Raw genomic sequence first — 13,860 nt, 5'->3', positions numbered from 1 at the left:
TATTATGGTCCACAAGAATGTAGACATAGAATTAAATACATAATTTTTGTATTTAGTAACATAAAACAGACTTGATTTTTAAAAGCTGATTATCACGACAAATTATGATGATATTATTTACTGTGGCTTGACTAGTGTGTTTTTTAAATGCTGTTAACTGGGAGCCAAAAAGAAACCCAGCATTTATGTGTATAAAAGTATAGTTCTGGAACAAGCTTGCTACTTTCAAAGTGACTTTTTTCCTGATTACTTGTTCCATGTATGTTCGGGTAAAAATGACCAAAAAGTTAGTGACATTGTGAGTGTCTGAGCTCATCTGTTTGATCCAGAAGTAAGCTAAACTATATAGCAAAATGTAGAAAAACCACCAGTGCTGGTAGGGGACAAAAAAAAATTCAAATAATCTAAAAGTTGAAATGCTACTATTAATTATCTATTTCTTGGCATAAAACTTTTACAGAGCTCTGCCTGAATAATTGAAAATGTTTGTAAGAGTGAATAACGTATTTCTGTAGGTCTCCATAATGAAATTAAAAACAAAGAAACAAAATTTTCCAGAAACACTGTACAACTTGCTGATTGATCCTTTCAGAATTAGCGTTTCCTTCTGGTATCTCTGTCCTATTTCCATCATCGGCACTCCCTGAGTTGTAACCTCGTATTAGTGAGCATGCAGGTATTCAGCAAGTGTTGGTAGGTCACCTGCTCTCAGAGGTCCAGCTTTGCCCAAAGGGGCAGACATGCCTCATCTAGCTCCAAACTGGGCTTTACCAATGTTGTACCACTAGTACATTGAATCAATACCTAATGCACTTAATTGCACAGAAATATCATCCGTCTATCATATACTTCAGTTCAGTTCAGTTGGTTGGTTAGTTCATATAAGTATGATTAAAGTAATCTACTGCAGGTTAGGTTCATGGTATTTCTTATGCTGAATTTTGATGTTTACTACTCTAGTAATCCCATCAGGTGTTTTCTATAGACTTCTGTAAGTTCACTGGTAGACTATAAATATCCTACTACATAGTCATCTGCCTGTCTTTCTTTCACACTGTACTTATTTCACAGATACAGTAATTACATACAATATTTTGTATTTTTTCATTGACATAGACTAAAGCCATGTTATAAATCCAGAAAGATATTTACCTGGTAGTTTCTTTTTGCTGAATGTATTAGAAGTGTTTCTCGAGCAATTATCCAGTATTTACATTTTCATTTTTATTTGCACATAGACTGAATTTTTAGTTGTCATTAGGAAGACACCAAACATTTTGGAAGATGTGAGATTTCAGTATTAGACGTTCTACAAAAACAGAGGGTTGTTGTTTTTTTTTTTTTTTTTTCCTAGATTCCAGAATTATTTTCTTTCCCTTTAGATTATTCCCAACAAATATTCATTCTTTCCAGTACTGGCTACCGCAGTAAGTTTGAAGGAACAATGAGGTTACATCCGTGGAGATGTTTATGGTGTCTTGAACTTAAGCTAGTTGTTGCCTTGAAGAACCCAAAGCCTTTGTTTATACTATCTTATTACATTTAATAATCTTTAATGTGTAATAGCATATAGCATGGGTTTATATTTTGGAGATACAGAAAATGATACAGATGTTCGCTGATTTATGGTATAATTTTAGCAAACTTTACATGTGCTGTAAAATAAAATAATATTCTTAGGCTAAATAGGACAATGAAATAGTTATTACAGTTCAGAGTTGTTTATGCTGTATTTGATATTTAATATTTCTGTCATAATAGAATATATGATGGCCTTGTTTTACGAATGGCTAACATAAGCAATTAAGAAATTAAATCACCCTCTGATTTTTGAGACAAATGGAACTCATCCTGCCTTTTTTTTATTACAACTTATTATTGTCTTAGAATTTTTGTTTAGCAGAAAGACTTCCTGCTTTATGGCTACTTGAAGAGCAAAGTAGAAGGGTAAAGAATTGTTTCAAATTCTAATTGTGCAGTCAGTTAGATATGTGAACTATAAACCCTTTTCTTCAGGTACTTTATTGCTTGTGAGGCATTCTTTTCACCTTAGGTCAAATGGTGACCACCTGTTGTCTATCACCATTAACTTACACAAACAGATTAATGGAAAGCAGTATCATCTCCTGTGACCGGTCTGGTATAACAAGTGACAGGCTGTATCCTGAAAGGTAAATTGTGAAAGCCAATTCAGAGAATGACTAAAGATCAAGCAGGTGTTTAATGTTAAGTACTGAACATTAAAGCCTTCTCCAAAGTTCTGATATTGAAGTGCTGTTTATGCTCAATTTTATTACTTTGATTGCTTTTCAGTATTAAAAAAACTACGATGTCAACAGTTGTTCTTACTTTACAACTTTGCTAAAGAAAAGGAGTTGGTAAGAATATGAAATTAAAGGAAAAAGGTAGTTGAACTGATGCAACTGGAAAAGTTTTGACTGTAAACTTTCTAGAGAATTTTAAAAGTAGAAGATAGGAAACAAAAATCTAGGAAACTGAGGAATAGTATATACATTACCAGAAGTCAGTGGCAATAACTATTGGATAATTTATATCCGTTAGTATTTTTATTTTGTGTTTGCAATAACGACGGAGCTCTAATCTGAGTTCTTCAGTTATTGATTTGTTGCTTGTCTGTTCCCTGGGAAAGTCAGATGAAGATCAGCATGACAATATTTATAGGCTGCATCTCATCTATGGGACGCAATCCATCTTCGTTAAGTTCAGTAAAAGTGATAGATAGCATTTGGCAACATAATGATGTGATCACTCTACCATTGCCTTTGTAAATCATAAGCTGTTGCATTCTCTTGTGTAGATATTTAATCAGTTATACACCCCATTACTGATTTAATTCAGAATGTCAGTGGCAGGTGAATAATGTGAGTATTTGTATATTAATATCATATTGTATTAATGTTCCTTTCATTTAAGTATGCTATTCATGTGAAAATCATAAACTGTTGCTTCATGGCTAGAATAAATTTAATCAGTGCTGTAGGCATCTAATGCCATCAGTGTTTTAATTCAATATGTCAGTGAAACAAATGTGTTTCTTTTCATTTCCAGTTTCTTTATGCTTTACTAATTCAGAATATTATATGATGCTGTGAAAATATGAAGCTGAGAGTAAACAAATTGCTAATTTTCATCCTGTCAGTAGATTTTGGGCCTGAATCCTCCAATTGCAGCACTGGATAGGATGAGTACATATTTCTGATATATTTATAGTTACTGAATAGCTAATGATAAATTAACTTTTTTTTTTTTAAGTGGTCTAGAATATTCCTTAAGGAGGTGTGAAATAAGTAAATATAAAATTATATCAATGCAAACTGGTAATGATATAACACTAGAATGCAGTTGTTTTGGAATCTTCTCTGTCCTTGGCAATATGAAGTTGCTTGGAAGGTTTTAGTTTTAAGGAACCACCTGGAAGTGGCTGGAGGACCATTTCTAGGTCCATTTCTGTCCTCAGTTGGTATCTGCTTTATCTCTGATAAAAGGATTCATATGAATTTGGGGATTCTTGACTAACCTCTGAAACAAAAAGTTTATTTTAACGTAGAAACAATATAACAACAATATTGTATTACCACTCATTACACTGAAGACTTGCCTGAGTAGTGTGCTGATGGTACTTCATCAAGCTCATACTACATGCTAATAAGAACAAAGTTAGTTGTATTTTCTGTTGTAAGAAGTTATCTAAATCTTGGATTGCTTTAGCACCTACTCTCTAGGTCTTATGCCATTGACTTTAAAACCATCTTACTTACAGATTTCTAAAAGTATTAAATAATTTTCTTCTGTACTGGTGGAATTCTCAATTCCAGAAGTAAGGAACGTGATAAAACTAAAAGTTTATTGACAAATAAAAGAGAGTGCTTGGTATAAATCCTTCAGAATTTATACTTTTGGTGGAGCTAAGCAAATACACTTGGTACGTGTTTGCAGCAGAGAGTTTTATATTTAATTAGTGCTCTTTTTCTTGTCTTACGTCAAGGCAATTAAATTCCTCTGAATGTTTGGGGGTTTTTTGTTTGGTTTTTTGTTTTTAAAGAAAAGCATATTTTTTTACTCTGAATTTTTGTGTTTGCGGTTTTTATGAAACCATTATCAACCACAGGCTTGTCACCTGAACCTTTTGATAGTTTCAGACTTAATTTGCTCGAAGATGTGATTATCTACTAAGGAGCCCTCTCTTCTTTTTTAAAAAGCATGTATACATCAAGCAGTTCCTGAAGTTTTATCTGTGATAAAATATTTCCTTAATTGGATATCAGGTATTTGATTTCAGGCAGCTTTCACAGCCCGATTCTGTTGCTGGGTTATTTTCAGATTTTTTTTTTTTTTCTTTTCTTTTCAGTCACAGTCTTAATATTTGAAATGCCCATTTAGATAGAGATTTCTTAGGGTTGGTTTTTTTTTTTTTTTATCTTAGCTTCTTTATTTTCTTTTAAAGTTGTTGCTGCTGTTCTCTTTTAAATAAAATGTTTTATTGATTGCTTTGTTTTAGTTCTGCTCCACTCAGAACATATGTATTTATGGCAAGGTTTTTCAAAACTGCATATTTTAGATATTTTATTAAAACAAGCAAAGATGCATTTTTCATCTGTATGCTGAATGTATATATGGCATAATTTTCCATGACTCTGTTTTCTAAAATCTTAGAAATTACCATTTTATAAATAGTAATATTGAATTAAACCTTCTTCTGTCACCATTTAGAGACCTTGATATGGAGTTGCAGTATGATGTGTTGGTCCAGTTTAAGAATGTGAAGCTATACTTTCTGATTCCTGTAGAAAAATGGAGTTCTGCTTAAGTATAGAAATTACAAGTAAACCTACGCATCTTGTATTTGAAGAGCACTTTCATCATTCTAGTTGTGTTCTAGTTCATCACATCTAGCTGTGGCAGGAACAACATCATTATCTTTTGTCTACTACAGAAGAGTTTTAGGCTATGTTGTATAAACAGTTTGCTTTTAAATTTCTTGACAGATTCAGACAAGAAACAAAGCTAAAGTTGATAGAAATTCAAGAGTTTACATGAGGGAAATGATTTTTTTTTTTTTTTTTTTTTCTGGTAGTCACCTTTCAAATGAAGAAGAATGATTTGCAGCAAATCTTAGTTAAATCCTCACCTCCTAATGGCTATGTCTTTAACCACAAGACAAAGACTTGATTTCATTTTTCTAAAAACTTCCATAATAAAGATGAGGAAACACTTGACATTCATAGATATGAAAGGTAAAAATATTGCAATAAATGCTCTGATGATTTGTTCATTACAAAATAAAGTGCACAGTTGGTCAGAAAATGTCAGTATAAATTCTGTCATTTTTTTAAAGGAATTACAGGATATCCCAAGTTGGAAGGGACCCACAAGGATCATCGAGACCAACTCCTGAACTCCATGTAGGGAAACCTAGGAGTTAAACCATATATCTAAGAGTGTTTTTTTTTGGTTTTTTTTTGTTTGTTTGTTTGTTTTAGATAATTGTTAGTAGTGGTAAATTGGGATTCAGCATACAATTTTAATGGAAATTAGTAGATTAAGTTACAATTGTATTCCTGGCTCTTTATTTTAATATTTATCACACTTATATTTCATTTCACAGTTAGTGGAAAATGTGCAAGAAGTGACCAAGAAGTATATCAGAGCCTGTATCGAAACTGTACAGATTTCTGCCTCTGGGAGTGATCCCTGGGCCCAGACCAGGGGACAGAGTGGTTCATGTATGCAGTGCTTGGCTTGGTGCCTCTAGGATGATTTGGGCAGTCCAGGTTTCCTTTGAATCCTATGTTGTGTTTCTCTGACTCTGAGATATTATCGTTATTTTTAGGATTTCTTCTGGCTCATGCTGCCTAAAATTGTGTGCTGGCTGTATGTCAGTCCTAAGAGTGACATTTTGATGTTATGATCAAGGATATTTTTTGCATGTCCTGAAGCATGGTGTGAGAAAGTTAAGGTGTGTTTGAGATTTAGAGATTTTAGTGGTTGGGAGGTCTCTGCAAGCAAAAGGAACAAATCCTGATGCGGTCTTGTTTATACTCCCAAAAGAGCATTTTTTCAGAAAGGGTAGCACATTTTTGCCAGAATACCTAGGTTACATCTCAGAAAGAATTAGTTGTTTTGTTCCAGAAGGTTGGCCTGGTATAAAGTAACATGCATGTGGTGTGGGCGCTCAGAGGAGCGAGACCCAAGAATGGCTTTCTCGGCTCATAGTATAGACAGACATATCCAGAAACTGCATAAACCATAGTTGATCATAAGCCTGCATTCAGGCATGTGCTAACTGTTTCAAAATACTTTAGTAGGTGTTTGCACATCTCTGTCATGATGTTTGAAAGAACTGTTTATCTTTGATTTCAGTTGGTGATTTCTGAAACAAAAAATAAAACCTTTGCTATATCTTAATATGGTTTTGATGCTTAAAATTAAAAATAAATTAATGAGGCAACTAAATTCCGCATTTAAAGAAAGAATACTTGTAACACATTCATCTTTTTGAAAACCAGAATTCTTATCATCTAAAGGGTCATCTTTGCAATGGTCAGAAGAACTTTTTGTAATTTTCAAGTTGCCTTCAATGCCATTTTTAAAGTTAAACTCAGTCACTTTTTTGAGTTACTGTGTAAGTGAGCTGAATATATCTTTTTTTCATAAATTCTCCTTCATAAGTAGGAAAAACCATTTTACACATATTCACCTCCATTTAAGGAGTGTCACCTAATTTATTTTTTCTATTCTTTCTTCTTTAAGACAAGTCACTGAGACTTCTCAATAGATATGTCATGAAAATGTAGTCAGAAGATCTCCAAATGCTTTAGAAAGAGGAAATATAAAAAACCTGATAAGTAATTGTCTCATAGTTTTAATTTATTTGCTTCAGAGTTTTGATTTAGTGTTAGCACTTTCAGTGTGATCAAACTTATTTTGGGACTTTCTGTACTGTGTATATGAATTGCATGGTAAAAATTACATCTCCCAGCAAGCCAAATGTAAATTGTAATAACCAGCGTAATGTAATCCTTATTATATTTCTAGATTTTTGCCTTCTGTAGGTCATTAATAAGCTGCATGAACCTTCTGGTCTAAAATTATTTGTTTCTAACAAAATAATAAGTGAAGTAATCAACGTACATTTCTGTAGTAATTCAAAAATAATGGTAGGAAATAATTACTCCTATTTCTCACAGTCTGTCACTTTTATATATTGGAATCAGATACAATTTATCTTTTTCTGGATGTTAAATATATGCTTTAGCTGATTGTTAATATTTGCTTTTGTTTCTAGCTCACTTTTTTTATGTAGAATGAAAGAGTGTGGTATTATAGCTTATTAAAATGATGTATTGATGCTGAGACCTTCAGAGTTAGTCTTTTTTTCAGTATTTTTCAGGTGTTTAAAAAACAGCCTGTACAGTTAATAACAACAGGACGCTTTGATCCCCATTAATATAATGTGTATCTGTGTTAGAAAATACATGGAAAGATAATGCTAAATAATACACATAATTAGTGAAAACATACCCAAGACTTGGCTTAAATGATGTTTGAAGTTGTGACTAAATTATTGCTGTCTTGAATAAAAGCTTATTATTCCTAATGTATTATCTGGGGACACCGTAGTAAAAACATTAATTTAATGAGTGTTAGAATTGACAAATATAGTACAGGAATATTAATAATGATCTTGCTCTCTCTGTTTTTTTTTTTTTTATTTAAATTTATGAAAAAATAATAAGACTTTGATTCCACTAAAAAATTAAGAGGTGAAATGATGAAAGTATCAACAGACTCAATAGGCTGAAATAGCTGAACTCTGTGAGTCTGCAGGATCAACTTTGAGGAAAAAGAAAAGCAAACGTCTTGTTAGAAGGAGTTTTATTTGCTGTCTGTAATCATGTCTTCCAGATGTTGGGTCAGTGGAGGGACTTGCTTATCATAGAGCTTGGGACACTCTTTATTGGACCAGTTCAACCACGTCCTCAATCACGAGACACACTGTTGACCAGAGACGTCGAGGAGCTTTCAACCGGGAAGCAGTAATAACAATGTCTGAAGATGATCATCCACACGTGTTAGCTCTAGACGAATGTCAAAAGTATGTATTATATCTTTCTTACCAGATTTTAATTTTTGCCTAATGTCAAGGATACAGCAGCACTTCTTTAGTTCACAGTCAACTAAAACTGCTGAACCGTATGAAGGTTAAGTAGATTTCTTGGTTTAGGAGACGAATGTTAGTATTAATTTTCTTAAAGCAATTGCAGAATTAAGAGACAATATTGTATATGTTTTTATGTTTCAGATCAAATAATCATTACATTTTCATGGAATGTTAAAAAATTCAAGCTGGTTTTAAGAAAGTGAGTTAAATGCAAATTATCAAGAATGATCATTTTAGTGATTTCTTTTGTCAGACAAGTTACTCTCATTGCTTGAATAGAAACAGAATAAATGTAAGCATTTACAAAAAAGAATCTGAGTTTCTTGTGTGGCAAATTGATAGGCCCGTGTGTTTATCACAAAGATCAATTTATATAATAAGAGATGTACAGTTACGGTGCTCGTGGACAACATCCTGGAAAGAAATCTAATTTAGTTCCTTTCCTGCCACTCTAAAGAAGATTATGTTTCCTAGTAAGATAATAGGAGGGTTTATATTTCTACTTCAGCCTCTTGCTAATAAGTGTCTTACAAATTTGAGTTACTTTAATCTTCTCTGTAATTTTCTGGAAGAAAGGCAACCCGCTTTTTCTGCTTCTTGTAACGATCTCCCCTTTGGGGAGGCTAGGCTACATTTCTGCCTTATTATGTTCTGTTTGTAATTTGTGATAGCTGAATGTACGATGTTGCATGGGTAGTCAAGGAGGTTATTTCCGTGTGTGACTTCACGTACAGTTTATGCAAATTAAGAGTTTATGCTGTATTGTAAAATATGATTTATCTAGGTATCATAAAAAAACCAACTAAATACTGCTGGAAGTTCCAATGAGAGGATGGGCTGGTTCTGATCAGTGTATAAATTACATCCACAGCTCATTCCATAACATTTTGTCCACCATTGTTTAACAGTAGGAAGGGGCCAATTGCGCCTCCTGTAGAGCATATTGAGGTCACTTGATTCCCCGTTATCAACCTTCTGCATACCAGTTCTAATATGGGAAAAGCTGCAAATTAATTTCACTGTTAGAAATTACTAATATACACATTAGCAGAATTGAGTTTATATTGTAATGGCATATTAGTATAAAGACATGATCAGAATTGAATGGACCTGTGAGGAGAAAAAAAATCTGTACTTGTATCCAAGTTAATGAACTAGGAAACTGCTATAATTTATAGGATGTTGGCTATCACATTTTCTTATTCACCACTGACTATCACAATTTCTTATAGATGCCATTCATAATTGTCTCTGAAGGCATATGTTTTTTCTGTTGCTCATTTCATAGAGAATTAAATTATAAAATGTATCTTATGGTTTTGTTTGTTATTTTGATTTTAATACAGCTTAATGTTTTGGACTAACTGGAATGAGCAGCTCCCAAGCATCATGAGATCTACCCTCTCAGGCAAAAATGCACAGGTTATCATTAGTACAGATATTCTGACACCAAATGGACTTACCATTGATCATAGGGCGGAGAAACTTTACTTTTCAGATGGCAGCCTGGGAAAAATTGAGAGGTGTGAATATGATGGATCACAAAGATATGTAAGTAAAACAAAAATCCCAAACATATTAATTGTAAATCTGCTTGTTTGCATTTCTTAGCGTCTTTAAAATGAAAATGTTACAGAAAGATCTTTAGTTGCCTAAGTTTCTCCTAATTAGTTGTATATTATATTTGAAACTGTAAACAATTCTGAACTAACAAGTAATATTCTTTTTACTCAACACATTCCAGTTTCTGGATGACATTCTGGAGATGCAGGCCCTTACACAAAATCTATTTGGCTTGGTATTGAGCCTGAAGCATCTCTGTCCTAAATAATTGTCCTGGTTTCGGCGGGGATGGAGTTCATTTTCTTCCTAGTAGCTGGTGTAGTGCTGTGTTTTGGCTTTAGTATGAGAATAATGTTGATAACACCCTGATGTTTTAGCTGTTGCTCAATAGTGCTTATACCAGTCAAGGACTTTTCAGCTTCCCATGCTCTGCCCGGTGCACAAGAAGCTGGGAGGGGGCACAGCCAGGACAGCTGGCCCAGACTGGCCCAAGGGCTATGCCATACCGTATGGCATCATGCTCAGTACAGAAACTGGGGGAGTTGGCTGGGGGGCAGTGATCGCTGCTCGGGGACGGGCTGGGCATCGGTCAGCGGGTGGTGAGCAGTTGCATTGTGCATCACTTGCTTTGTATATTAGTATTATTACTATTACTACTGCTGCTAGTAGTATTTTTCTTTATTTAATTTTATTTCAATTATTAAACTGTTCTTATCTCAACCCACGAGTTTTCTCACTTTTACTCTTCCAATTCTCTTCCCCCATCCCGTCCTGGGGGCGGGGGGTGGGGGGGGGAGTCAGCGAGCGGCTGTGTGGTGCTTAGTTGCTGGCTGGGGTTAAACCACAACAATAATCTGTATCAGCTTGAAAAATTTGTAAAACTAACTTCAGTAGAAGAGTTATAGAAATGTTCTGCTTTACATAGGACGATTATAATTTTCCTTCCAGTGCCAAATTTTTCTGAATGCACTAGAATTTGTTTGTGTAACGCTTAAGTGTTACTCTACAAATATATATATTTTTTTTTTTTTTTCTTTTCCAACTATCCATTTTCAGATATATTCAACAGCACTCCATTGCTCTTTTATCACAACACATTTCGGTCCTTGAGTGCTCTATTAGTTTCAGCTCAAGTAGACCTTTGCTTGGAGTATGCTGAAGGCAGATGATCTGTGCTCACGACTTTGTTGCATGTTTGGTTCTACATTTCTCATATTTCATGAAGTCTTCCTTTCTGGGATTTTGTACCTCCCAAAGTGCATGATAAAATAAATGAAGGGCATGTTCTGGCTTGTATTTTCAATTCCCAGCTCTACAAGATAATGTTTGGTACATCAGCTCACTTTCATATCTATTAATGTAAAAAAAAAAAAAAAAATCCTTCATATACTATGTAAAAGCTTTGAAATCTTTCTGCATCTTAAATGAGAATTACATGTTCTTCTGGAATCTTATCCAGGAGATGTTATTCCATCACGTGATGTATTCATCTACATTATTATAATTGTAAATTACAAACTCCTGTCTTGAAGTAAGGTTCATTAGTCAATTAAAAATGCTATTTAAAAGACACATGCAACTTTTATTTCTTTGACAAGTAGGAACTTGTGGTAATACTTCATTGTGTTTGCCTGTAAGTTTATTGCAAATTCAGACATTTATTCTTAACTTCCTGGAGCTTAAGGAAGTACATAAATATTTACATACCTGCCATTTTATTCCACTGATTTGCTTTGCTTAAGTACATTACCATCTCTATCTATTAAGTTATTTGTCTATGTCACTACTGGTTTTGTCACATTTATTAGGGAGAAGAGAAAAATATCTCATTAAGATCATCATCAGTAAATAATTTTAAAAATTATTTCCTTCATCTTCTATGCTTTCTTCAATTGTCGTCTTAGAAAATACCCGTTTCTAGATTGGATATTCTTTTGTTTCTCTTCTAGTTCAACAGGGATTCTTAAATTATTTTCTTACACTTTTTTTCATTTAGAATTACTTTTTTCTTCCTCTTCATCTTGGCTGCATTTCCACTTTCTAATATATACATCTGTCTTGTACTGCTTTTTCTTTTCCATTTTGCTATCATGTTTATTTTTACTTTCCTGATCCTGTTTACTTAAGGTTTTGAATATGCTGTCAGTTAAGTACAAGGTAATTAGTAGGTTATGTGGAAACAGTTTGACTTCGTCTACGCACAGGGTCTAACAAAATACGCATCACAAACCTGAAATGGGAGATGATGCAACTTAGTTGCAGAAACCATTACTAAAATCTTACTTTTTTATCGGCTTTCAGTTTGCATCAGCAAGACAAACTGGTCATTCAATTTTCTCAGCCATTGAACGTTGAAACTTCTAACATTCCTAGTATATCATCTCTTTGTTTGGCTTTCCGTCATTTTAACTCTCCTTCCCTATTACAGTAGACAAAAAAAAAACTCCTGAAAGCAATAAGCTGAGTTCAGCATGCTCTTCTGAAGTCTTTTTGGGAGCTCTAGTGTGTTACCTATACAAAGCTGTACTACTATTTCTTGTGCTACATCAATACCTGTTCTGGGAGGATCATCTGACTCTGTTGTCAAAAATACTGATCTGAGTTCTCACATGCTATGAGCTTTGAAACACAATTATGTGTATTTCTTGGGTTCTGAAGGCACTTCTGTAGTAGTTAGATGGGGATTGTCGTACCAGGAAAAAAAAACAACAAAACAAAACAAAAAAACCCACACAACACAACACCAGGCTGCTTCATTCAAATCTGCACTTAAACTGTATTGGCCTCACTAGCAGTGCTCCAGCAGAGTTGCTTATCGCCAGGTAGATGCATTCTTATTGACACAAGAATGCCAGAGTCCAACCATGGAATTGTATTATTGATCTGGTGAAATAATATTTCCAGGGCGGTTGTTTGTCTTCATTCATATGCTGTCCAGCTTGACGTGATCTCTGGTTTCTGTAACATTAGGATAATGCAAGTAATAATCATTCTGATGTTCTGGTGATCTGAGATTCTTTAGGGTGCTTCAGCAAGGTCCTACCATCAGCCACCCCTCACAGTTTAAACAGATTACCCTTTTCCTAACTATCTCTGCTTAGTTGCTTTCTAGTTTCTGTTAGGTTAACAAAGGTAGAAATCATAGAATCACAGAATCATTGAGGTTGGAAAAGACCCTTAAGATCAGAGTCCAACTGTTAACCTATCACTGCCAAGTCCACCACTAAACCATGTCCCTAAGCACCACATCGCCCTGTCTTTTAAATACCTCCAGGGATGGGGACTCCACCACTGCCCTGGGCAGCCTGTGCCAGTGCCTGACTGCCCTTGCGGTGAAGAAGTTTTTCCTAATATCCAACCTAAACCTCCCCTGGAGCAGCTTGAGGCCGTTTCCTCTCGTCCTGTCGCTTGTTACTAGGGAGAAGAGACCGACCCCCACCTCGCTACAACCTCCTTTCAGGCAGCTGTAGAGAGCAATAAGGTCTCCCCTCAGCCTCCTCTTCTCCAGGCTAAACACCCCCAGCTCCCTCAGCCGCTCCTCACCAGCCTTGTGCTCCAGACCCTTCCCCAGCTTCGTTGCCCTTCTCTGGCCACGCTCCAGCACCTCCATGTCCTTCTTGGAGTGAGGGGCCCAAAACTGAACACAGGACTCGAGGTGCGGCCTCACCAGTGCCGAATACAGAGGCACTATCACCTTTGTATAGTATTGTATTGTAATTGTATAGTAGAACATGAAATGCTAATGTAATGTAATGAATTTTCTTCCAGGGTAGCAGCTCCTTTCTTCATTCCACTCACCACAATAATCTAGTACAATGAATGGGTAGAAAATAGTTTTGCAGTATTGAATTGACTCTTTTAAGTGGATTGTAAGAGTTTATTGATTTTGTGTTAAGCTGATATTTTAATACTAGTATTTGGTTGCTGGAGTACTCTTTCAAGTTTGGAAGGATGTTGTTGCTTTTGTTCCTTTTTATTACTTAGAAGATATGCAGGGGCTTTTTAAACATTGCTTGTTCTGCTCTGTCAGATCTTCCTGCTTATAAAAAAAATGGCAATTGTTTTTTTCACAATCCCTTCTCCTTTTTCTTCTGTTTTTGCTCCTGCCCTTAATT

At 34.8% G+C, this 13,860-nt stretch overlaps 1 protein-coding gene across 1 annotated transcript in view; it reads left to right on the top strand.

Annotated features, from left to right (window-relative positions):
• The window catches only part of LRP1B (LDL receptor related protein 1B), a gene marked incomplete at both ends in the record, with an annotated part of 755,097 nt that overhangs the window by 584,764 nt on the left and 156,473 nt on the right, over positions 1–13,860 (top strand). Inside the window, 2 exons of the mRNA XM_082312062.1 lie at positions 7,927–8,116; positions 9,529–9,733. Of these exons, the coding sequence (XP_082168188.1) occupies positions 7,927–8,116; positions 9,529–9,733 (395 nt within the window). The remainder of the gene's footprint in view (positions 1–7,926; positions 8,117–9,528; positions 9,734–13,860) is intronic.

Source organism: Platalea leucorodia (assembly GCF_965183815.1).
Source record: "Platalea leucorodia genome assembly, chromosome: 5".
Classification (NCBI taxonomy): domain Eukaryota; kingdom Metazoa; phylum Chordata; class Aves; order Pelecaniformes; family Threskiornithidae; genus Platalea; species Platalea leucorodia.
Note: the sequence above shows the minus strand (reverse complement) of the source record. Positions and strands in the feature narration are given on the sequence as shown.